The following is a 26,904-nucleotide window of genomic DNA, read 5'->3' as shown; positions in this document are numbered from 1 at the left end:
CTTAAACATCAACATGCCATAATTTCCCCTCAAACTAAATATTTCCTTTTCTAGCTCTCTTTTCCCCTTCACTTCCCACATGCCCCTTAGCTCTCATTCCATAGTTCTGCTCAGACAAATGATAAGTGTGCAGACACTAATGAGGGGTTTTAAATGGCTCTACTGTCTGGGCACAGGCCAGCAGGGACACTACGGCTCTTATGGTGCTGTGTTAACATTTCACAGCTCAACACTTGTCTGTTCACCCTCTTCATATCCACAGAACGGTGAGCACCGAAGCAGCAAGTTTTCTTGAGAAGGCCCTCAAACGCAGCATTATATTATGAAGAGATAGTGGTATAATGCACGAGGTGAACATCACCTGTCAGAATATTGAGCTCCTGTTGCTATGTTGGAAAGGTAGAGTGAGGGTTCGTCTTTGGTTCCATTCTCGTGTTTGTTATTCCGCATTTCAACCTTTCTGTCCAATTATGAGTATTTTTAGTTTGGTTACAGCTCTTGTTACAACTAAAATAAATATGGGATGATGAAGACTGTCATCAAATGAAGCCAAGAATCACATGGAATAAAAATCCCTTTCATGATATGAAATACCTTAAGGACAATGCAAAAAAAAAAAAAAAAAAAAAAAAGTTAAGTAAAAACAAAAGAAAAAGAGTATAGGAAAGATGTACGCAACATGATTTTTGTGTAAACAGTGGGGTTTGCTTATTATGCAAGCGCTAATTTCCCCCCAGGAGCTCATTAGAGCCTTGAGTGCAACAGAGAGAGGCCCCAATCACCCGGTAGAGAGAGAAAGAGACAGAGATAGGGAGAGAGAGACCAGCCAAGCATGTCTACATCATGAGAGAGCACAGTGAGACACACTGAGAGTGTGTCATTGTGTCTCTGTGGCACACACCACACACACAGAGCTTTGTCAGATTTAATTTCAGTGAAATGATTAGTGTTTGTTGCTCTCTAAATACCTGTAGGCGACAATCTTAAATGTTCAAATGCACAGAATCAGATTAAGAAAAATAAAAAGTACCATTTAATTTTTATTGAATCAAAGAAAAGAAAAAACAATGGTTAATTAATTAAAAGGGAGGATTTTGTCTGCTAAATATTCACATATATCTTACAATCAATGTTAATAAAACTTTGTACTTTATAGTATTTCTGATATAGTTTCATCTTAGCCACATTTTTTTTGACCGAAACAAAAACAAGAAGCATTGGTAGTTGGACAGCAGCCTGAAAATCCACACACAATCACTAAGTATTAACACTGAAATACAGAAATACAGAGAGTTGACCAGATTCATTTAGGCATTGAGTATATCATAATCATATAGAAACTTTTTTATGTATTTATATATGTATATATCCAGTATGCAGTCTTCTTGTGGGGATTCAGAGATCCTTCAGTCATGACAGAGCAAAGACGCCCTCTCAAAGACAAGAAAGAGTGAGCTGGAGGAAGCCAGAGAAAGAAGGGGCGACTGCACTGAGAGGAATGACAATGGCATTTTGAAACTCACAGTATGTATACGTATGGAGAGAATATACAAAGATGTGAAGGACGATCCTTAAAGCAGCCGAATACTTTTGAGGGTGGATTGTGATGGGATGAGTAAGAGGTTGGTGGGAAGGGCTACGATCCTCTGTATGCTTTCTTTCCATATCAATTATCATAAGGATCATAAAATAAAAAAAGTTTTGGCTGTCCAGAGCTGTAGTCAAGCAGCAGAGCAAAGTGAGTGCGACTGAGAGCATTACATTTTCACTTCCTATATGTTTTCTTTACATTCTCGCTATCATTCTATCTCTCATCCGCCCCCTTCTATCTCCCACAAGCCGGCGAGCTAAAGAGCAATAGTCCTTCCATGGCGTGCCCCTCCTCTACAGGGGGAAGACCAGGAAGCCGGAGAAGGTAGAGTACTTCCAGCCGCCCATCAGGTTGCCTCGCTCCAGCTTGAGGTATGCACGGTCGCCTTTCTCCATTTGAATCAGGACGCCGTTACTGGCCGCTTCACGTGTGACGTCCTGATCCCCGGCGAAGGCGGAGATCACCGGCCAGCCGTTGAGCATCAGGCTCACCTGTAACATGGAAGCATTTTGATTAGCGAGTAGCTTCCTATCGCTGCACAAGGACATTCACACATACTCTTTCTTCGGTTTCTTTTCTCTCTAATTTACTTAAAGGAACTGAAATTAGATATTGAATAAAAATAAGCTAAGCACGTATTGTCCGGCTGAATTGCATACAAAACCCCAATGGGATAACGGGAAACTATAACGTTATTACGGTAGTATCAATCAGAGCCGTTTGAATCTTCTCACCAACAATAATACATGAAAGCTACACACTCTTGTTCCCTTTCTTTCGCGGGCTGACAAGCCCCTTGATAATACAGTTGGCAGCTCACTATGAATGAAATCATAAAAGTTGATCAAAGCATTTATGGGCCTTTGCCAGAAGAAATGAAAATGGCACATTGCTTAATTTGTGTCTATTTTTCCATGCCAACCATTCTCCGACCGAGCCAGAAGAAGAGCGAAAATGACATTTGATACTGCAATGAGGAATGAGTTTGGTTATTGGAAAGGCACCTTTGAATGTTGTGCGTGACCATCAGATACACAAAATCAGAGGCTATCACTATCAAAATGCAAAAACACTGTTACACAACGAGAACGCACTTTCGCACAGAGATAAAAACCACTAAAGGCTCACCACTAACATAGCCGTAACATGCATTTGTTCAGAGGATGACAAGTGACAACACCATCATGCACTCTATATCCTTTTTGGGTGACTTTTCCCTTACAAGGAAAACAAACCTCCAGCTTTGAGGCCCTGTAATTCTAATTCCATCCTCAATCATGTAAAACATACAAATGGCCCATTGTATGAAAGAACCCAAAAATGAGATGTGAGATAATATGAACGGATCTCTCAACACACAATCTAATGCTGCATTTAGCGGAACCGACAGCTTCCTGTCCAAATGACGCTGTGGAGTGATAGAGGACAACCCCCTCTTTCTCTCAGTCCCTTTGCCTGTCTCGGTCATGCATAATGCTTGGACACGAGCGACGACAAAATGCTTCCCCTCCTCCTTGCCATATCTATTCACAGGGTCATTATTTTAGATCAGAGTGTAATTTTCTTAATTAACGTCTGTCACATCTGCGGGTTTAAAGGGAATTGTGCTTCACAAAATATGGGCAGTATATATTAATATTCAAATGCATGGCTGACTGCTGCTTTGTCTTTTGATAAGTGTTGCGTCAAGCTTTGCATGAAAAGAACTTTCTCTGACAATTTGCATTGTGCTAGACGACTCAGTCTGTATGTAAGTATTCCAATGTTAACAAAATATAATAAGTTAACTAAATCATGTCAGTGATTTTTATGAGTTTTTGACACCTAAACCAGACCAGAATTTATAAGGGGGGGGAAAAGCTTTTCTCCATCAGATGCCAAGTGTTGTCAGATGGACTTTGAGTATTGAAGTACAGTACTCTGTGATACGATATCAAATTGACTATGGGAATATGAGCTATGATATAAGATGAAAGAAACTGCAATAAAAATTTGACAAGTTACATTTACACCCAATGCATGCAGTTCTCCTTCCAAATAATTCTTCGAGATCTACACAGACACTTTGTGTTGCTGTATTATTTATGGATCCTTTCAGATCATTGTGTGTGTCTGTGTTTATCATATGTTCTGCATGGTAATAGAAAAGCCTGCTTCTCACTCTCAGATCAACAGAGTGGAATTCATATTTTCTTTGAAGTGTGAAGTGTATATAAAAGAACAAAGAAAATATTTAATCAGCTAAAAAAAGCATTTCACACATAATCTGTTGTGTTACTCTAGCCAAACATATTTAAGAATTTGAGCACAATATCGCTCATTTACAAAGTTGCACTCGAACTGACTAAAACTATGATCTGGGCCTATAGTAAAACCAGCATTAAATCAATTATAGAGATTAATAAGTTGATGTGTTTAAAAAGTTACAAATATGCTTTCTGTTTGCTCTAGACACATTAACTAGGAATTAACTAAGCATTATTAGGACAATATCTATTGTAAAGCAATCTGTTGAAAATGTCTGGCCTTTTTACAGTTAATGCACAGCAGAACCTATAGTCCATAAACTCTTCCAATCTACTGATTTTGAGCAAAATCCCTGCATCTCATAAAAAAGTATAAATAAATATATAAAGTACAAATATAATTCTTGTAATTTGTAAAAAAAAAAAAAAATTGACAAATTGAAATAGGCCCTCCAATGCAAGACTATATGCACATGTTTTCTCTTGTATTATTTGTCCTAATTAAAAAGTTGGATTAGAGAGCTTAGGTTTCAATATTTGTTTGTGTCATATACACATCTTCACCTTACTGTCTTCATTCAGTCAATGTTTCAGTGCATTTCAGAGATATGGAAATGTGTGATTTGTCTTGCTTCTAATTTTGTCTCTGATCAGAGCGGAATAACGGGATATAGTTGTGAATCCTCTGAGAGACACGACAGTGTAATGATTCTGCGCTGTAATTAGCCAAAAACAGCAAATTATATATATATATATATATATATATATATATATATATATATATATATATATATATATATAATGCTATAATGCTATGCTGTGCAGACAGGAGGCGAGTCTGTCACGCGCGTTCTCTGTCCATGGTCCTGAACACGCGCCAGTCTTGTCTACGCGCCAAATTCTAGGCTGGCTCTTAATCTCGTGCTAATTGAGGGAATAAAGGAAATCGTTCCTCTCTAGACAACTGAAAATTTCACATTTTCTCTCACACACTCTTTACTGTCCCACGCGCACCACAGAACACTTCAGAGAATGGTGAGAAATAAGGTATGATGAGCACTTACCTGGATCGTTTGACGATTATACACTTTTACTACGTGGAAATTAAAACTGTATATCCCCTTGCGCGGGGCAAAGAAATTGCTCCTTTCCTCATCGAAACTTTTACCAACGTTCACAAGTACCTGAATGATGATGCAGAAATCAGAATATAAGTCAAACACGCAATAACAAGTAATATCGATTAAAAAAAATTTAGTCTAAGTTTGGGCTCTTTAGGTTTTACGATGGACACTGGCTGGTATAAAGCAGCAAAGCGTTTAAATCAGTTCGTCATTCATTATATATACAAGAGCTGATGGGGGATAGTTTTATGACACAAAAAAAGAAGTTCACGGCTATTAGATATAATTGAAAAGCTATTAGCCTGTAATTGACCTTTAACGAAGTGGGGGGAAACGGGACATCTCCCCAGATTACACATAGCCTATCAGTTAAAGGTTTCATTGCTGTGATATTTCTTTGATTTTGTGACCTAGTTTGTATTTGTAACCGTGACACAAAAATCCTCGCGCAATTCACAAAAAGTAACATTAAACAAAATAAGTCAAGCGACTATTTCCATAGTGAAAATTTACCTGATCGAAATAGATCACCATTGTTCGATTGCTCATCTCCGACGGCTCGTGGTTCGTGTTCCTCACCACGGAAAAAGCCACTTTGGCGCTTCCAGAACGCACCGATATCCCAAGAGCCGTCCCAGTGGGGTCCGAGGTGGGATTTGAGTCGCACACGACCAAGCATTTCCCCTCCAGTACGATGGGTTCTGTCTCGTTCTGTGCGTATGCATGGCACACTAACAACACTGCGCATAGCACCAACGTCAACATCATGCCAACTTCACTCCGCACCTAACAGCAGTCTTCTCGCAAAGACACAGCCCGCTCAAATTCCAAACCAAAATCACTCCAAACCTGTCCTCACTGTAAAACGAAGTCCTTCCAAACAGTTTAAGTCAGGACTACAACAGTTTTTCCCCTCGTTCCCCTCTCAGTCCGTAGTGGAAGAACCGACTGAAAGCGGATCAAGGCCCTTACCGAGCTCGCGCGCAGTAGAATACATAGCGCGTGGGGTCCGTCTGCTCGCGCGCTCAATTATTGATATGTGAGATATTAGAAGTGAAACACAAAGGCTCGTGAGCGCAATCCTCCCGCCCTCCTCACTCTACCCTCCGGGCCCCCAATCAGCGCAGGAGACGGTCTTTACTTTTCCAATCGCTTTCCAAGCAAGTGCATGGACCGCCTCCTCTCGTGACAGCGCCGATGGGGTCCCACCCCTCAAAAGAAGTATCTTACAGGTGGACCCTACTCAGCAGACAGAAGGGGATGACACCCCGATCCTCGGAAAATGGGGGCGCGTTATTTTATCATCGTTTTACCGGACACAAGGACGCAATTTGTTCTTCCGTGCCATGTTAAATGGTTACTCAAGATGAATGGATTGTGAGCGCGCGGAAACACAGCGGAGGTTGTCTTCAGGAACGCCGGGTGGAAGTAGTTCACAAAGTTGCTTTTGCTCACTAACGGACACCTATTGCTGAGAAAAGGACACTTTACGAGGGCAGTGATGCTTAGCTACTCATTCTACAGACGGACAATCCAACTTTAAGCGAGGACTTAAAAAGTCATTTTAATAGAAAAAGAATAAAACTGCTACAGTAAATCGGCTACGTGTTAATTGGGTAACTGTCAGTTACCTCGTAAAATAGCAGGACAATATATATTAGATTTATTATATATTTTGAAAGAAATGAATTAAAGAAATGTGAAAGAAATAGGATTTGAACGTAAAAGCATGAATTACCATATCATTTACTTGCATCAACATTTTATTTACATTCTACAATAAATTACATCACGTTTACAGTCTAAATAGGCTATTTTTTGCTTTTCTTTTTGTTTGTAAGAAGAAAAAAACTACTTTTTTACCGTTAAAAAATATAGTAAAAAGACGTTGCTGGAAGAAAATAGTTTTTTTTAAAGAAAAGAGAAAAACACGTAGCCTAGCTATTGGGAGTCCCGTTGTATTTTACTACAAGCTTTATTGTTTTTTATTTTTGTCATTAGTTACATACATGTAATATTTGCAGGTTTTTTTGGGGGGAGGGGTTTCAGTAGCTAGGCTATCTTGTTTGTGAGCCTGGTGGTGTTCTGTAATATTGTATAAAGGCCTACATGTTGTTGTTGTTTTTAGCTATATTTCATGCAAAGGCCAGTTTTCATTAACGTTAGTCTTGGCCTTCTGTTTATCCACATGTTCTGTTTATCCAATTATATTATGGCGGTTATCAGTCTCCTATATTTAAGATATGCTATGAATAATATTTTAATAGTCCAAGTAGCCTACAATATGTTATTATAACAGTTAATGATGTAGTTTGCAGTTATGGAATTTAAAATATAGGCTACAGACACCATGCCTCCCATAACCTCTTTACTCTAGAAAAGCTGATTTTACAATGAGGTTCTGGCAACCACGGATTTTTCTCGTAATTTGAAAGGGACTTTTGACAAAAGTAAAACACTAAACGAACTGGTCTAGTTATTTCAATCGATGTCAAAATCAATAGCTTACGTTCCAGCTGAATGTAATAGGCTACTGACATGATAATATAACTGCATTAATCTTTACCACATTTTCTAGCTAAACCTGCATCGTGAATGCACGGCACAGTCTGCTTAGGATATTGACGCCACGAAACTTAGGGAGCATATGCTGTTGCTCCAAACATAAAGCTCAGAGTTTGAACATGTTGATGGGATGTGGCGTCTGAGGGCCGCGCGACTCTCATTTTTCTGACAGCACTCATTCTGCGCCAGCGCAGTTCCTACATGACATTTAATAAATTAGATCACTGAGCAGGTTTTAGCAGGAAGAGAGACATGGCGAGCTAAACAACAACAGAGGACGAGCTTGACATTTGAAAGAAACAGCGACAACAAAGCATGTAGGAGAATACGTGAGCTGAGCCGAAGAGTTCATTATATTGGATGCCATCCTATGATTATTTTTTTTGGTTAGCAACATCAGACCTGAAGCTGGTAAAGTGATGAGTAACAAAAAACATTATAATTAAGTGGCAGATATTGTGTGCGCACGCCAATGGACACCCGCTGTTATGGTAAAAGCAAAGAGAATAAACAGTATCTCACCACCTGTATTTCACCGCTAAATCTCAACAGGAGCAGACAGCATGCTGGTCTGGAGTCAGCAAGTCACCTATTCACTTTATCAAAAGAAATGTTCTAAAGAGATGATGAGCTGTAGGCACAGCTTTAGTAAGTTCAGCCACCCACAAGACTACAGTGGTACACTGTACAAAAGAATAACCAGTTAAATCGAACAGCAAAGTTTATTTAAAAGTGTTAAAACATGCAATTATATATTCATTGCACACTTCTGAGTCACTTTGAATTTAATTGCTGATTCAACCTAACCTGAAAACTAATTAAAATTACACAGTATTTGATGAAAAGGAAGAAAACATACAGTAGGCCCCACACACACACACACACACACACACACACACACACACACACACACACACACACACACACACACACACACACACACACACACACACACACACACACACACACACACACACACACACACACACACACACACACACACACACACACACACACACACACACACACACGGTCAAACGTTTTGGGGTAATATATACACGTATATATTACAAGTACAAGTCTTCAGTGTCACATGATCCCTCATAAATCATTCTAATATGATGATTTTATACTCAGTGAGCATAAGAGACTTTTCACAAACATGAAAAAAATAGTAATGTTTCCAAACTTTTGACCGGAGTGTATATATATATGTAAATATGTTCTTAGATTCTGCTTTATATTTTACTTTTATTTATTATTTTTAGTTTCTAATTTTGCTGTTAACGTATTAAGGGTTTGAGTGGTTAAGTACAAATTAAACACATTCTCCTAAGAATCAAATGTCTTTAGGTGACACTATAACTATTCATATAACATTGGAAATGATATGCAACTTAGATACTGATTGTAGACCTTCATTAGCAGATAGATAGATAGATAGATAGATAGATAGATAGATAGATAGATAGATAGATAGATAGATAGATAGATAGATAGATAGATAGATAGATAGATAGATAGATAGATAGATAGATAGATAGATAGATAGATAGATATGACAGTCGCCTGACACTGTAATAGATGAACAATGAAAGCCAGGTTAGTGGAGCGTCAGGACAGATGTTGTCTTGTGACAGCTTCCCTGTGAGGAATGTCCTGTCACACTCCACATCCCGCAGGTCTTGTTGCATCATTCTGTTGCTTAAGGTGCTTCCATCTCCCGGCATCATGAAGCGCAAATGGTGTAAATATAGAAATAAAGAAATAAAAAGAGAGAGAGAGAGAGAGAGAGAGAGAGAGAGAGAGAGAGAGAGAGAGAGAGAGAGAGAGAGGTGTGTCAGTGACATGCTATGCGTGACGGTGTGTGTGCTGGTGCCAGCTGGCTCTCAATGCCTGGCTGCTAGTGCAGGAAAGCACCTCTAGTACATGATAACAAAACGCATGTCTGTCCAAAAGATGGGAAAAAAGAAAAGAAAATCAAGGTAAGTATAGATCCCTCCCAGCAGAGTAAGACTACCCGGAAAACACAGTCATTAAAGTACAATTAGCATGCAAACACTTCAGTTCTCAAAAGCAGAAGTTAACAACCAAAGTAATTAGCACACTAAAATATTTATCACCTTGCAAATGACATGTTTTCCCTGGGAGCCTCCATAACTCCAAGCATTCCTTGGTTATTGTTTGTTTATGGAGAAGTAAAAAAAAGCAAGATTCTCATAGAGGTGCCTCAGCTTTGCAGTTTGGTAACTATATACAGATTCAATTGACTGCAAATAATCCTCCAAGCTAAACTGTTTTCGATTCCAAACAAGATTGGGAAGCATAACTGATGTTGCTGCAAGCGTGTTTCCTTTCCCAAAATGAAAGATTGATACTAATCATATTAAAACTTGATGTTGATGCACTGTATATTTAATGAACCTTGTTCTCTTTTCATTTGACGCATTTTGAGGTGAAAGTGATGATTAACTTGATTAGGAGAGGACTGAAACCAATTTTTTTTGCTGGTGGTAATCCAATCAAGAATGTAAAGCGTGGTAAATGCAATTTGACAAATCACATTAGTCTGTTATTGGCGGCCTGTTGGTGGCTCGTCAGAAATATAGTTTCTGTCCTGTAGGCGATTCAATAATATGATTTTAAAAGAGTTTGGCTCGAGTCCACTCCAGCAGGGACACACAAGGACAAGGTGAACATCGGTGTCACCTCTTTAAACGCTTTATTCTGTGTCAGCAGAGGAAAGGTGCATATTCAGTAGGGTTGTTTACCATTCAGAATGTATTTTAAAATTCGAATTTGTTTTTGAACCGACGAAGCAAACAGGATGCAGAACTGCAATTCGATTGAAAAAGAAAAGCGTAGTTTGTCAAGACAAACGTTGAACGTTTATAGGACTTTTGGACAGAGAGAAGATAGATGCAGTATGTTCTTCAGTACTGAATTTTACACAACCCTTGTACACCGATGACACAATCCTAAAATAACATCAAGATAAACTGAACACTTAAAATAATGAACGCGTTGCTCTCAACGCCAGTGACAATAAAGTTAAATGATGCTTTTTTTTTTGGTCAAAATCAGAAAAATCATACGTCTTAATCAGAGTTTGCAAACATGAAACTCATGAATGTATGTATGAGAGGCTTTTATCTGAAACGCATTCTCCGATTAGACATTCTTATCTAAACATAAAACATCCCTCTGATTTCCATGTTCCCTTCTGCTTCGCGCTGGAGTTATGGTGCACTCAGCTGGCTGGGAAAATACCCATTAAGCACTTGCAGTGCAATAGAATAAATATTGCATGCAGTGATATAGGACTCACTTGACTCTTAAAGAGACAGTCAGGAGACTCCTCGAAGGCAAAACTGCAGAAATCACAAATGTTTAACTGTGAACTAATTGAATGAATGGGAAAAGTTGTGCCCTCTCTTGAGGTTTCATGCTTTGCCACGGCAATTACACATGAGGCTACGGAGTCTCCACAAGGTATCATTTCAAGCGAGCAGCATCATGAACTTATGACTCATATGACATTGCATGTAAAAATAGAAGGCTGTGCATGTGCCCTGCTGCTGCATGTAATATTAGTCAAAGTGGTTCTCCTTCAGAATAGGATGGGATGAAGGGAGGAGAGATTGAGAAGAGGAGGGAGGTCATTAGAATAATCATTTAAAGCAGGCGCGTGCGAGTCCTCGGTGTGCGATTCACTTTTATGGTTCACGATGTCTCCCACCTGGCACACAAACAATAAACCTCCATAACAATAAAGACGATGCTTTACACGCAGACACGTCCGCACATGTGCACCCACACGAGCACTTTGAATCACCCTGCCGAGCCCGGCGAATCTGCTGCCCTGGCCTTTTCTTGCCGCCGAGGCCTCCAGACCCCCCTCCGCCTGTAACGCGTGTAATCATGGCTTTCATTTGGTTACAGGAGCGGAAGGGCCGCCCAGAGATGGCTAGATTAAATCTTCCATGTGTCAGAGGAGAAGAGAAAACAGCATTGCACTGCCTAGGGAGGGCAGGTGAAAAATAACCTGTCATCACTTTCGCTGGTTTTGGCTGCTCTCTCGGTCCTCTATCGGTTCGGTTGTTCACTCACTCCGTCTCTCTCTGGGTCTAATTCGCGAGGCGGGGTTTTCAAGGGACAAGGTGAGAGACGCAGGCGGTCTGTAATAAAGAGAGACAGCCTGATAGGAGGCAGGAGGATGGGGGAGAAGGAAACGATAGCAGGAGAGAGAGAGAGAGAGAGAGAGAGAGAGAGAGAGAGAGAGAGAGAGAGAGAGAGAGAGAGAGAGAGAGAGAGAGAGAGAGAGAGAGAGAGAGAGAGAGAGAGAGAGAGAGAGAGAGAGAGAGAGAGAGAGAGAGAGAGAGAGAGAGAGAGAGAGTTCAGTAATGGGGGAGAAAAGAGGAAGAGACACTATGTGTAAAGAGCAAGTCAAGTATTTACTTCTGTTATGGTGCTACTATAGAGACTCAGCTGCAGATGCTTATTGCCATATCTGAGACCTCAAGATGATATTGAAAGACCAAAAAAAGCCATATATTTAAAAATGCAATCTAACAAGACAAAGTGATCCTTTCATGCAGAGACATTCAATTTTATTCGCATGAATGGATCACAAGCCATTTGTTTTTTTCCCCAAAAAAACTTAAATATATAAATAAAATTAAAATAAGTATAATTCTATCCTACACTCTAAAAAATGCTGGGTTAGTTCAACCCAATTTTGGGTAAAATATAGACAAACCCAAACGTTGGGTTAAAAATGTAATTTAAAAATTCAACCCAACTGCTGGGTTTGTCCATAATATTTTACCCAAAATTGGGTTGAAACAACCCAGCATTTATTCTACCCATCCATCCATCCATCTCTCTCTCCATCTCTCTCTCTCCATCCATATCTATCCATCCATCCATCCATCCCTCCCTCACTCTCTGGAATATATTGACAATTATGAGGGCCTATTTTATTCCAAGTCCATTCATGTAGCTCACTTTAATTTACTTTAGTCAATTAACTGTATTTTAAATCTGTACAATAATGCCTGTTATGCATAAAATCAAATGAAGGTATCATAAAACAATAAATGTTCTGCCAGAGTATATTTTAAATAACCAGCAGTTCCTATGTTATATTACACAGCTCTCTACTGTCACTGTAGATTTTCATGGTTTTGACATGTTGAATATGAGCTAGCAGAATACGCCAAATACAGACATCTGATGTAGTGTCTGAAGAGGCGCTGAACCCATAAGTAGACAGGCCTGGAATAGAATATAAAAACATAAGCAGAAAAAATATAGAAGATATAGAAGAGGAATTGACTGGGAGCATGTTTTACTCTCACATTTGATCTATTTTACATAATTCTCTATCACAGAAGTTCACACCACTAAACGGGCCTGTCACCTTGTTTTCATACTAGAAAATGAATCAGAAGCATGTGCAAAAAGATGTGTAAAGAGAGAGATAAGGTGAGAAAGAGAACTTATAATTGGATGAGATGTGATGAGATACCTAGGAGAGCTTGAGTGCACATGGTCACGCTTTGAGGTGGTTTAATTATTAATACCATAAAGTAAAAGGTTTGTAAACCCTAATCGATAAGTATTACATTTCTGCACAAAACTTATCCCTCACACAAGGCCGCCGATACCATTCATGAGGCCCATATTATAACAACCTAAAATATTCTTGCATCATGGCAACACATTTTGCAAGTAAATGGGAAAGCCACTCTCATTTTCTACAAAAATACAAATAAAATATGTTTTTAGTAAAATCTAGTTTTAGGTTAAAGTACATTCATTTTAAGTAGGCTATTTATTAATAAGTGTTCATTGCAAACCCAGTGGAACAAAAATAATTTAATGACAATGAGTAAGTGGGGGAAAGTGCTGCCATTCTGGACTGCAGAACAATACAATGCAGGAGAAGAAAATGTAACACTCTTCAGCAAAAAAAAAAGAAACACAAATGTGATGTTTATTCTAAGCAGGGGTGTCCAATCCTGGTCCTGGCGGGCTAATGTCCAGCAGAGTTTAGCTGCCAGCCCAATTAAACACACCTGAACCAGCTAATCAAGGTCTAGGCATACTAGAAACTTCCAGGCAAGTGTGTTGAGGCAAGTTGGAGCTAAACTCTGCAGGACAGTTGCCCTCAAAGACTGACTTTGGACACGACAAATCTAAAGTCCTTTTACTGGTATGGTTGAATTGGATCAAAGGTCAGTAGCAAAGACATTAGTTAATAAAGTCTGATTAAATACATAAAGTATATTTGTGCAATTTAACATTTAGTTATTGTGGGTTGGCGTAATATTCTGAGTTTGCATTTCACTTTTTTATCCATTTTGCAAGTGAGACGAGTAAATGCATGCTCACATTTAGTCCAGAACTACAATAACTTCCGATTTCTCTCAACATGGGGACAGGAGAGGTGACAGTCAATAAATGGGAAAACAAAGCAACTTGGTTACTTATTTGAAAAAGGAACTATTTTGTCATTTTAAAATATGTAATATTTCGTTGTAAATTTAAATGTAATGCATTACTTTACTAGTTACTTGATAAAGTAATCTGATTATGTAACTCACATTAATTGTAATGCATTACTCCCAACACTGGTTGTCATGATGTACTGAAACAGCTTGCAGCTAAAAACAAGCTGGCTGAAGACCCGATCGCCCATGAGCAAAGATTGCAAGGTTTAAATTACTTCCAGGTCCTCCAATTGACCCTTCGCAGAGAGCTTGATTGACAAGTGATCTGACCAATCATACTTCGCCATCCGCCATTTTGTCCGACACAGCAGTCAGAAGAGTTAGTAGATTAACATGGGAGGATTTGAACTTGAAAAACGGAGTGTACTGACGCCTTTCCGCGGTTAAAACAACATTCCTTCTTATGTTTATTCATGTTTATTTGATGCTATGACCTAGAAGGAAGAGATGATCGGTTCACGAGCAGCTTTAACTGATGCTCTACAGCGATCTGACAGACACATTAAAGAGCCACAAAACGGTATTTATTGTTTAAATTTATTTTTAAAAATGACCAAACTTGAAAGGTTAGACTTTGTTTAATATGTTTAATATCAAAAGTAACCAAAAAGTAACCTGGTCTGTCCTGTACTGTCAGCGCGTTGTCAGTGTCCTCTCTGCTCCGCGATGTATTTTCCACTGCGAGAGAACATGGTGTGGCGTGAGAGCGGTGTAGCTTGTCAGACATAGCGACAGTAACTAAGGGGGGCGGGTCTTTGCGAACGGTCAATTCAGATGAATGCAAACAATAACAGATAGCCTTCTCCAGGGCTGCATCCGAAATTGCATACTTCTCTACTATATAGTAGGCGGAAAACAGTATGAGACAAAAGAAGTATGTCCGAATTCACAGTTCTCATAAAAGAGAAGGCAAAAAGTACCCTGATGACCAATTTCTTCTGGCAGGATTATGAAGTGTGTACTCAATGGACACTTTAATATCCCATGAGGCCACAGGAGAGGATTTATCAATGGCAGTGAAGTGACGCTGGCAAGTCGCATGATAATAATAACATCATGGCGAATGTAGTACATCCAGATTACATTCATACTACATAGAACATAATTTTTAGCGGTCATAAAATTACTTATTCAAAATAAGTACCTACTCAAGAGTACGCGACTTTGAACGCAGCCCCGGTTATTATAGGCCTCCTTTTGGAGAACTGAAGGTTGCATAATGTCTTCAATGCACAGGTGGCGTGTGAGAAGAAATATGTTTGTGTGAGTACTTCTGTGTGTATACAGTACATACATCTCACGTTTGAGACACGCCAGACTGTTTGTTTAATTACTGTAAACACTCGACAGCCCCTGTTGCATGCAGATACAGTCAGCAGCACTCAGCACATGAGGTGTGTATCCTCAGTAAACAGAGTATAGGAGTGGTGTGTTGACAGAAAAGATCGATACTCGGGACACTGCTGATGGGAAACGGAACAATCTTCACTTCTGATCCCTCGGTAATAACACCGCCAGTGTCACCGACACACACACGCTTGTCACTCAGCCTGATGATCATCTTACAATCTCTCTCCCAATATCCGTGTGTATACCACGCACATTAACGCTGCAAACAGACACACGCACATTAGGAAACATTTGTGAGATGTTGTTCAAAAATATAGTTGAACATGCACAGATATTAAAGTAATCGGGTAGAAACAGGCTAAAACTCAAATGCAGTCACGCGTGTAAACACATGCTCACCGGATCCCGTCTGATGAATCATTGGGATGGGGGCAATGGCAGCTATGGGGTTGAGTCAGCATGAGGGTCTAACATTTCAAGCTCTATATTCATTCCTGGTGGCAACAATTGTGGACAAGTACTAGCTAGATTGGATGGGTACTTTTGGTTGTCGTTCATAATAAAAATCTTAAAAGGATCAATCAAATGTCTTTCAAAGATAGTCATCAAGCTCTCTTTTTCTCTATTCTATGTAACGGCCACTTTTCCAGATTCCCTGTGTGGGAAAAAAGCGAACCCTGCCTTACATTTTCTTCATATAGAATATCATGTTTCACTCTGAAATATTTAAAATTACAGAAGTAAAATATGTTGTGAACACTGTTTCCCTTTGCACTAACATAAACTATTCGAATGTTTGGGGTTGGAGGTTTATTTATTTATTTTTTATGTAGAAAGATTATGTTTTTGAAAGGTCTCTTTTGGTCTCTTACCAACACTGCATTTATTTGATCAAAAATCCAGTGAAACAGTAATATTGTGAAATAAATGTTTTCTATTTTAATATATTTTAAAATATGATTTTATATTTTTTAAATATAATCCTGTGATGGCAAAGCTGAATTTGATAGTCTTCAGAGTCACATGATCCTTCAGAAATCATTCTAATATGCTGATTTGCTGCTCAAGAAACATTTATTATTATTATTATCAGTTGAAAACAATTGAGCTGCTTAATATCTTTGTGCCAATGACGGTCAAACATAAACATCCCATATACCAAGGACAGCTCAATATTTTCACATATAAAAAAAAATATATACTGTGAGAAGAACAATAATCATGATATAATGCCATGAAAAAAAAACATATGTTAAAGCTAATTGAATTGTATAAATAAGAGTTTATTCCTTTACCTGTGTACACCATCATTCTTGTCTTCTATTTTAGGAAAGGAACATTATGTGCATATGCATTTTGAAATGAGACTGTAGAGAGATGAATTGCTCAATTTGCATTCTGAGTGTGTTAAAAATGTACCTTATATGATTTTGAAGATAAAAAGCTGTCTGGTTCATTCGTCCTAATGAATCTAAATGTATGCAAAGATACGAGCGGACTTGACCATGTTAACATTGCACTGAGAGAGGTCTTCCTAAAGTGCACTCTTTACCCACATTTAAAAAGAGAGAGCGAGCGAGAGAGAGACACAGCGAAATAGAAAGACGTTTTAAAAATGCTGGTATGCAGAGAGATGCACACTTTTATTTAATTTTTAAGACCCGCAAGCCAGCTATGTAGGATCAAAAAAAAAAAAAGTAAGAAAAGGAAAACAGAAGATCAGTGAAAGGAGAGAACGGGATGGAAAAGACAGAGATGAAGAGGAAGGACAGAGATGTGATGTCATGGTAACGGAAAAGTGTTGTTTAAAAGGCTGAGAGGAATAACAGGCTGGCCGTGAACATAAAGAAAAGACTGGCTTGAGAGTAAATGGAATTGGTCCTCAGTTTTGAATGTCCTAAAAGGTCAAATAAGATTTTAATGGTTGAGTTCAAGGTATATTTTTCACCTAACGTAAACTGCACCTTGCTTCTCACACACACGATTGTTGTATGGCTTCTGGAAATCTATTAACTATACGTTTTGTCCATTTGGAGCATGGCAGTATTATCACCACTTTCATTGTATGGAAAAGAGAACCACAGACATTTTGCAAAACATTTCCATTTGTGTCCCATCAAAGGAAGAAGGATATTCTGATGTGGAAAGACAAGAAACAGAGTAAACACTGAATATAGGCAATATCTTGATTTACCTTTGACCTTTTAACATACACTACCATTCAAAAGTGTAGTGTAAATAAGATTTTTTTTAAAAAGAAATGACTACTTTTATTCAGCAAGAATGCATTAAGTTGGTCAACTGTTATTTCACAATATTAAGTTTCACTGCATTTTGCATTTATAGCGCACATGTGACATGTGGAAAGTTCCATCAAATAACATAACACATCCTATATGTCCGCTTTCCACAGGATGGTTACTCAGGAAGTATAACCAGCATAATAGGAGCGTACAATCGATCAACTGGATGGGAGAAAGAAAGACAACACTACTCCCCTAAACTCCATCCATGTCTTTGTTTCAGTTTTCTGTTTCTCTACTGGTTTCTCTTGCACCTAAATCGTAATTCAGACACTTCCTTCCCAATAATATCTTGTTCAGTCTTTTTTAATACACCACCACATCTCTCTCTCTCTCTGGTGGGAGAACAGAAACAGAATGGCCTCCTGCTAGTCGAACGAGGAGCAACTCAGTACAGCTGGAGAAAGGTCACTAATGACAGGCCTTCAGCACGGCTGTCAGAGTAGCCCACAGATATCTCTCTCACACACACACACACACACACGTCTCCACCTGCATTGAGCCATGCAGAGAAAGGCATAATAAACTCAAATGATAGATCGTGAAATGGATAAGCAGATGAACAGACATAAAGGACAAATGAACAAAAGAAAAAAGGGCAAAAACAAAGATAAATGAATGGGTGGATGGATCAATGACGGAGACGGAGATCTGCATGCTAGTGAGGAAAGGAAGATCGTATTAACCATTTTGTTTAATTGTTGCCATCTAGTGGACAAAATAGAAATTAACTGAATAATCAGCTTAAAGATCCCATCTATTCTTCCCAACCACATTTTCCCCCTCTAAAAAGTGGTGCAGGTATGACGTCACTGTGGGCCAACCGGCAGTTAGCATCAGCCTGGTTCCCTCGACAAAAACCCAATAGGATTTTCCTATAGGCTTTTGGATTATTGCAAAAAACAAGCTCTGTGATCAACAAAAGTTTATGATACTTGCATGTTTTGTCCATTCATCATCATTTACACAGATGAAAAACTTTTATGAATTTTGAAGCCTAAATGCAGTTGCCAGAAGTAAAAAGCTAAAGGTAGGCTATAAACGAACTACACCACGGTTGCGCGACTTTATCTTTAGACAACTCTTTCAGTTTTTATCTAACAAACATTTCCCCAGATAGTTTGAGTTAGAATAGTTTATAAGAGCACAATTATAAACATAATGAGGCTACAGTATAAAAGCCAACTGAGTTTACCTGTTCAGCGTGATGACGTTTAATCTCCTCAACAGCCTCTGTAGTCCCATTTAGCCACTTGTTAGCAACCACCTATTTCCAAGACAAATAACAGATCACGAGTGGGGTAATACTGATGTATTTTATGCCATAGAATAAAATGTGAAAGTGTCTTGAGCTTGTGTTCACCACAGACCTTATTTTTGCCATTTAACAAAAAGCCCATTCAAAAAACCAATTGACTTCGGGACGATGGAACCGGAAGTGCTAAAATGCTAACTCATGTCATACCTGCACCACTCTATTGACATATATCCTATTGAAACAGGACGTTTGGGTCAGACATATCACCATATCATTGAGCTCTTAAGTAGCGAACGTGTCACCACCATGAAACATGATTTGCTACAAGCATTCAGATATAGGATAAAAAGGTTTGCATCAATATTAAAGCAAATAGAATAAACTATACTAGCCACAAAATGTTGATTTCAGGGTCTGTAATGGGGCACTATGAGTCTCCTTCTATGGCACTCGCCTATCATCACATGATGATGTGTATATAGCCTACCACACACATACACTCAATCACATTCACTTACTGTCACTAGGTCCATGTAGCCTTAAGGCTTGTGTGGCCAGTAAAGCAGCGGCTCAGCACTACATCATACAGTCCTCTGTCAGTGATATCACATCTCATCTACCCTCCAGCCACCTGCTCTGCATCACCGGACCAGCAGGCCCACATCCAGCCCGCTGCAACTGTCCCAGCAGGTCTCCGGAAGAATCTGATGGGATCAGACACTCAAAGGCCTGTGGTCATATTCTGAGATAGGGATAGGCCACAGTGGTCGAGTAGTTGTTGGACAATGATTTTTAGCAGTGGTGTTTGAGAATACTGACCGTTCACTGGTTAAATCTTTCTCAGAATCATGGTCTTTAAATGGATTCCCTTTAAAGTACCGATAGTTGTCACTGTCTTTTTCATGGTTAAACTTTTTTTCCACTATTTTTGAACGCATGCAAATGTCTTACGTAAATGTATAATATGAAAAACATACCAGCCTAAAACACCCAACTTTCATTATATCAGTAAAAACACCACAGGTAAAAAAAAATAAAAATAAAATAAAAATATTATTTTGTGTCCCACAGAAGACAGGTTTGGAATGACATGAGGATGAGTAAATAAATAAAAACATTTAAGTGTACTATCCCTTTAAGTCCAATTAGTTGAAAGTTTAGTTTTGCACATTACTGGTCTGATGCTGCATCCGGAGTGGTGTACTAACTGAGTAGGTGTTACATTGGCAAACATTAAAAAAGTATGCTCTATATAATATGAATATGGGTAATGAAATGTGTACTACATCCGCCATGTTGTTACTGTCATGTGACCTACCAGCGTCAGTTGCGTCACTTCACTTCCATTCATAAATCCTCTCTCATGGCGTCACAGTATAATAAAGTGTCCATCAAATGCATACTTCAGAATCTCGCCGGAAGTGGTTGGTCATTCAGGGACTTTTTGCCCACTGTTTTTCACAAACTATGTGTGCGAACATACAGTACTACTCTTTTGGCATACTGTTTTTCGCAAACTAGTAGGAAAGAATTTGATTTCGGACGCAGGGTCTCACATTCACAGTCCTGACACTTAGTTTTTGTACATTTACTTTATAAGAGAATTTGATATGGTTCCCATGTGTGAAGTGGAGTGCTTGCTGCACTGCAACTCATAAGTAAAAGTAATTTTCTCACAATAAGTGGCCTGTTTATTTTTCTTCAATATAGCTTGCAAACTTCATCCTGAATGTTTGTGGCCTATACGCACATAATTCTTTTTGCACTCTTTAAGAGGCAAAGCATTCTTCCCTTAAATCGTTATGAATATGCCACACGATCATCATGAAGGATCACTTTAGAGATAATCAGGGAAGCAGAAAGAAAGCAAATTGCAAGGAGATACGGCCCAGGAGAAAATAGAGAGATGCGAACGTGCAGCTAATTGGGACGTATGAGAGTGGAGAAATGAGGAAATATGAGGGAAGCAGAGAATTAGGAAGGGAGGGTATAAAGAAAGAGGAACAGGAGAAAGCAGAGGGAGGCGTATACGGGACCTTGACGACCCAGGTGGAGGGCATCTGTGCGTTCTGGTGAGGAGAAGAGCACTGAGTGGAGAAGGTGATGAGATGAGAGAGGAATGACAGGAGGGATGTGTTGTCACCTCACTCAGGGCCCATCATCTGTCTTTCTACCCTCACTGAGCAACACATTTTAACATGACACACACACACTCTCACACCGTTACATTGTGCTTATGATGACACGCTGTATTAGAAAATACATGTACTTCTCTTTCTCAAACACAAGCTGTAAATCCCCATCAGGCCTTGAGAGGAGATGAAGACCATGCGCTCATCAGAGCATACTAGAGATGATCATCTAGTAAAACCCGGGCTGTATTAGAGCTGGTCCATCTCAGGCTGAGACCACACAGATAAGAGGAAGACCTCCGGGGAAAAAGCACTGCTTCTGAGTCACTATCAAACACTCAATCTCTCTGACATATCATCAATATTTTTGCCTCATATATGAATCATTAAATATACAATTTGCAATGCCAGAATCAGACATTAGTTTGTTCTGACAAAGATACGGCCTAGGAGAAATGAGAATGTGCAAGAAAAAATAATATAAAATAAATAAACAAAATTTAAAATATATAAACATTATTTATTTTTTTATTAGAAATGTTATTTACATTATAGTATTATATTATTATCTCATCTCTCTTAAGTGTGAAATGGACCTCCTTGACTTTCCAGTCTTTTGTCATTTTTCTGTATACGAGTATAGCATATAGATGACTTTACAGACATGCTAAAGGCTAAAAAATGTTGTCATTATGTAAATGAATTGAGTACTACTGTACACATTATTGAATGTGCTCATTTATCAAGATTTTTAATACACAAAGTGTACAAACAGCTCCTCCCAGATGTCATTAAGGAAGCAATTAAACAGGAAATCTGATGGAAATGTTTAATGTCTGCAGGTAACTCTTGGTGCAGCGATGGCATTATTGGTTGTTGATTAATCCATTCCCTTGTCTCTCCATACAATGACCTTGTTGCGGAAATTACAGATCAATAGCACGAAGTGGCGCTGTACATAACTCAACCAGTCACCGAGCTAATAAACACCAGTGCCAACCCCTGACCGGCAAATTAAAACCCAATCAGAGAGGCCCCAAGGGGCCCAGGAGAGAGTACAGCAAGGCCAGTGACTCACACAGACCTAGAGCTTTGAACAGAGGACTTAATCAGCCACTGATTAGAGTGGCAATCAGAGCATAGGCTAATGTACAGCAGGGATGCTATAAGTGTAATTATACTTCCTGCAACGCTACTGAGGTGTATACTACCACTCACTGATATTTCTTGTAATCCCAGATTTGTTCTTCTGACTCACAGTTCACCTGTTTTCTGTCTTTTGCTCTATAGCACACGGCGGCAAAAACACACAAACCCAAAGGAAAATTTGATTGCTCAGTGGTTATGCTTTCGTTCTATATGACGCTTGAAATCAACTCAACTTGCAGTTTTCTTCCATAAACTGGATATTTAGTGCAAAGTAGGTGATACCAGAATGGAGCCTCATACCTTTTTCCTCAGATGTTTCTTCTAAAATTCTTTATAGGATACATACTGTAGCAATAGAAACAAACTAAATAATTGTTGGAGTATAGAAACAGCACACCAAAATGTATTACATAGATTGATAGCATGATAGCATACCCAAGGTAATTTGAGAAAAGTTTGAGTTCATAGGCTACTGAAAGCTCTGACTTTTGATTGCAGGCTTTGTTATCATTGTGAACTTTTCTGAGACACTCAAGGAGAAATATATATATACATATATATATTTAAAAAAAAAACGTTTTCAGGAAAATCACCTGCTTAACACCAACCTTAACTAAAGTCTCTATTTGCCGTCTAGAAGAAACAACTGAGATTTTAGAGATTTATTCGTGATATTTCTTTACTATGGGAAGACAGATACTGTTGTTCTTAAATTAACCCTCTACTGCATAGCGTTGCTCTCAGGCAACGGAAAGTGTTTTTAAGTTTAATTTCCAGTACATGTTTCTTTAAATAATTGCAACCAATCAAAATGGTCAAATGATTGCTATAGAATGGTCCAATAAGGTGTGGGAGTCACTATCAAGCACCATTTGAAGGCGGGACTTCCTTTTCTGACATGTGGTCACAGGAGCACATGGTGTGAGAAGAATGTAAGATTATTTGCTTCAGTAATCTTATTTACAATGACATGAACTGTAAATAAAAAATATATGTATGTGCATGAAGGTGTAGAGAAGCCGTTTGTCAAGTTTTATTAACTTTTTTTTTATTTAGCATGTTTAGAAATTCAGTTTTTCTTCTTGTTGCGTCAGGGCAACGTTATGCGATAAGGGGTACTTTTTATGAGGTCTTTGCTGACAATGTGTTTGGATGTTATCACACATCATTACATGTTATTTGTGCACAATATGGTAAAATAATAATAATAATAATTAAATTGTACTTTTACAGGCTAGTGTTCAGTGCAATAGCAATGCTAATGGTAGATGTGTCTTTCTTGAAGGCCAAAATCAGTGTTTTTGCTTTTTCTGCACTGATGTATTACAGGAAAATGGATGCAGGGACATTTTATGGTAGAAAGTAGCGATCAGTCAGAATCATACCCAACAATGGATTTATTAGTGAGTACAGTGAGCTTGAGGAAAGTGACAGTGATGAAGAATGGACCCCAGAAAGAGGTTTGAGAGGCAGAAAAATACATGTTTAAAGCCCTTTTCTTATATTTAGTAAATTCTAAATAAAAGGCATTTTCAAATCTCTTGATTTTCCTAATAAACGTTGAGACAATATTACATTTTTCTCTGTGATGTACTACCTATACTGCATAGCGTTGCCCTGAGGCAACAAAATAAAATCTGCTAAGGGGGTGGGTTTTTAATTTTTTTTTTTTTTTTTTGTTAATCTGTTATCTTAAATCTTCAAGAAAATAAGATTAAAAATTTTTTTTTTATGCAAAAACATAATTCATGCATTAGAGGGTTAAGTTAATTATGTCACTGATCATTACAGACATCTTATGGAATTTTTAGACTTCAATTATTTGGCCTAATTTGATTTACCCTAAATACATTTTCAGTCAGTTTAATGATTTTTTAGAATGTCTGTATTCAGGACTTTTCCAGAAATCCTCACCCATGCACAAACAATCACTTCTGTACAAGCGACTGAGAAGAAAGTCGAGATACAATTAAAATTTCAACTGTAGATCAAGAACAGATCTCACGACTTTCGTCAATTAACATCCTCACACTCATCTCTGTCAGTAACACACAGCTGCACTTCTTTTTTTACAGTCTATGAGCTGCACACTCCTGCATGTGGAAGCGGTGTCACAGAGGAGGTACAAGGGGGACATCTAAAGGCCTGGAGGAGAATGACATGCACAATATGCTGACTTCAGCTAGAACACTTAGTTTAAACAACAGCAGCTTATACCAGTGAGTGAACAGGGCTGTGGTGACAGTTGTGTGTGATTTGACAGGTTGACAGTCTCTAGTGGCCTGAATCAGCAGTTCATCTCTCTCTCTGTAACAATGCTGTCACTCTGCCTACACCCCTAACCATATGCCAAAGGACAAACACAGTAGTGTCAAAATACTGTGCTCAAAAATGCATTCGTTGAATTCAGAGCATGGTTAAATGCACAGTAATGTACAATGTTTTTCAGCTGTGTTTTGGTACCAAACATCCCTTGTAATCAAAAATTATCAAAAGATAATCAACAATAACAGACCTTAACTTATGCCGTATCTTCATCGTCAACTTTCAGCTTCATTCTTCGCTCTAAATATCACTGCCCAGGAAGTACACTGACACATAATGTTAAATATAAGAAATAATCAGACTGATCTGAGAACAAATTGGGAGGAAACAAACATCACTCTGTAGTTTTAATTTAGCCAAAACGTCTGACCGATTAGCACACGCTCCAACCATAAGAGTGATGTGAATTGAAAACCAAGAGCATTTCCTTATCTTTTTAGTTCTCTCTGTACTCTTAGGTGAATAAAAAGGGGGGACTTGTTTATACCATTCTTATAGATGGCATCAAGACCGTTGTGCAAATCAGATGTCTGTCCATCATTTGTCAGTATACCTTCACAGAAATTGAGCACCAGAGATCAGGCTCTGTCATTCTGGACCTGATTGGTAGCATAACTGTCAAACTATTACACACAGCCAGCCAACCACAGAAATGCTCTTATTGTGTGTCCATCAGTAGACTGGCATCTGTATATTATGTATGGGCTTAGATAGATAATTTATGAAGGTACTACAGTATCCTGACAGAAATACCAACACCATTATCAGTTACTTTTTTGTAACTTTTTCAGTTCTTTTGTGAGCCAGCATAAATGGCATAAAGTGGACCTAAAGTGACTGATCCCCACTAACCTGGTATTTTTCCAGGTATCTTGAACTCCTTGTTCTAAATAATGAATCTAAATAATAAATTACAGCACATTGGCAATACCATCACTACAGACACTGTATTAGATTTTTTAATGTTTTTGAAAGTCTATTATGCTCACCTGAGATGCTTTTTTTAAATCAAAAACACAGTAAAACTAATTTTGTGAATATTGTTACAAGTGTAAGTGTCACATGATTCTTCAGAAATCATTCCAATATGCTGATTTGGCGCTCAAGAAATATTTCTTATTATCAGGAAACCCTGATAAAAGTTCCTTGGATAAATAGAAAATTCAATAGAACAGCCTTTTTTTTGTAACATTAACATACATCTTTTTTTTTAACATTATAATGTAAAATGTATTTACTATATGTCAATGTAATGCATCCTTCATTAATAAAAGTATTGATTTCTTACTGAGTAACTTTTGAACGGTAGTGCAAATATGTGAATAAAACGGAACTGACTCATGAGAGAATATTCATGAGAGACTACCAGGAACAGCTCTGCTTTAATTATCAGTAATTTCCTAAATTTAGTGACTTTCTGGGGTAAAATTATGGGTAATTTGATAGTATGTTATTGCAATCAGGGTTTGTTTTGTAGTTATATAACCTCCACTACATTCCGAGACTCAAGGGTAAGAAAATATTCCCTGTTCCACGCCTGTCCTACTGTACACTATTGCTAATGTCAAGACCATAAAAGGAGAAAGTGAGAAGCATTTGCTACCTTGCCCACTGTCAACAGGTAGAAAGGCCCAATCCTCCTGCTGTCCACACCACAGGTCACAGAGGTCAGGTCATCATCTCTCATGCAGATCCAGAGCAGCATCACAAACACGAAGCTGACAGGAAAAACAATGCAGAACTGTGATAAAGACTATCATTGGCACTAAAGTTTTACCATAAAGTGTGTTATCCAATAATCTTAAACTGCATATCACCTTTGTGCCACCAGCACCAAATAGAAAAACCAAAAATGTTTTGGAAACATTTACCGCTTCTTCCATTATTTGGCCAAACAAGCAATCCTGCCTCGAACTCACGTCATTTGCAGAGAGCGTTTATAAAAATAATAATATAAATATCTATCTATGCTTTAGACTATTTGTGGATTATGTGAGCAATAATTATACTGTTATAATAAATCTAAATGATCTAGACAAAACCATAAATACATAAAATAACGATGGGATAATTATCAGTCCACTCTTACAAGCACTAGCTGTGGCGGTAGCTAGTAATTCTTTCTGATGGTAATCTTCCTACCGATCTTAATTTACCATGGTTTGTAAGAGACACTCCAAGGCAATAATAACACACCACTGTATTGCCATGGTATAAGTATAAAACCCAATGTAGTAGCCTACCATAATCATTTTTGTTCGTGCAGTTAGCTGGACTGTCTGAAAATGGAGTGGCTACAGTGTTGTTCATTTAGCTGTGAGGACGTTGTTCAGCCACCAGAGGGAG

The 26,904-nt window shown here is 38.4% G+C and overlaps 1 protein-coding gene across 4 annotated transcripts; it reads right to left on the bottom strand.

Annotated features, from left to right (window-relative positions):
- Nucleotides 1–911: 911 nt before the first annotated feature.
- Nucleotides 912–26,778, bottom strand: cbln1 (cerebellin 1 precursor). Of its 4 annotated transcripts, none has more exons than XM_079620966.1 (4): nt 26,376–26,778; nt 26,162–26,299; nt 18,890–18,961; nt 1,029–2,082 (listed from the first exon to the last, which is right to left on the bottom strand). In XM_079620966.1, the coding sequence occupies exons 1-4, from the start codon at nt 26,439–26,441 to the stop codon at nt 1,885–1,887; spliced, it is 474 nt and encodes a 157-aa protein (XP_079477092.1). In that variant the 5' UTR covers nt 26,442–26,778; the 3' UTR covers nt 1,029–1,884. The 4 variants fall into 4 exon arrangements, with proteins under 4 accessions (XP_079477089.1, XP_079477092.1, XP_079477090.1 ...); XM_079620964.1 differs by lacking the exon at nt 18,890–18,961 and adding an exon at nt 4,902–5,021; XM_079620965.1 differs by lacking the exon at nt 18,890–18,961 and adding an exon at nt 4,902–5,021 and having other exon boundaries at nt 26,162–26,276.
- Between the last annotated feature and the right edge of the window lie 126 nt (nt 26,779–26,904).

This window comes from Phoxinus phoxinus, assembly GCF_949152265.1.
Source record: "Phoxinus phoxinus genome assembly, chromosome: 8".
Taxonomy (NCBI): Eukaryota; Metazoa; Chordata; class Actinopteri; order Cypriniformes; family Leuciscidae; genus Phoxinus; species Phoxinus phoxinus.
The sequence above is the reverse complement of the archived record's forward strand: the minus strand, read 5'-3'. Positions and strand labels throughout refer to the sequence as shown.

What these genes read in the sequence shown, in the direction of transcription:
- cbln1 (XM_079620963.1), bottom strand. Translation starts at nt 5,729, where the DNA reads ATGATGTTGACGTTGGTGCTATGCGCAGTGTTGTTAGTGTGCCATGCA. An exon ending in TGGTGATCTATTTCGATCAG is followed by an intron (nt 5,022 to 5,474) that starts GTAAATTTTCAC and finishes ATCATCATTCAG; the next exon opens with GTACTTGTGAACGTTGGTAA. An exon ending in ATAATCGTCAAACGATCCAG is followed by an intron (nt 2,083 to 4,901) that starts GTAAGTGCTCAT and finishes TCCATGTTACAG; the next exon opens with GTGAGCCTGATGCTCAACGG.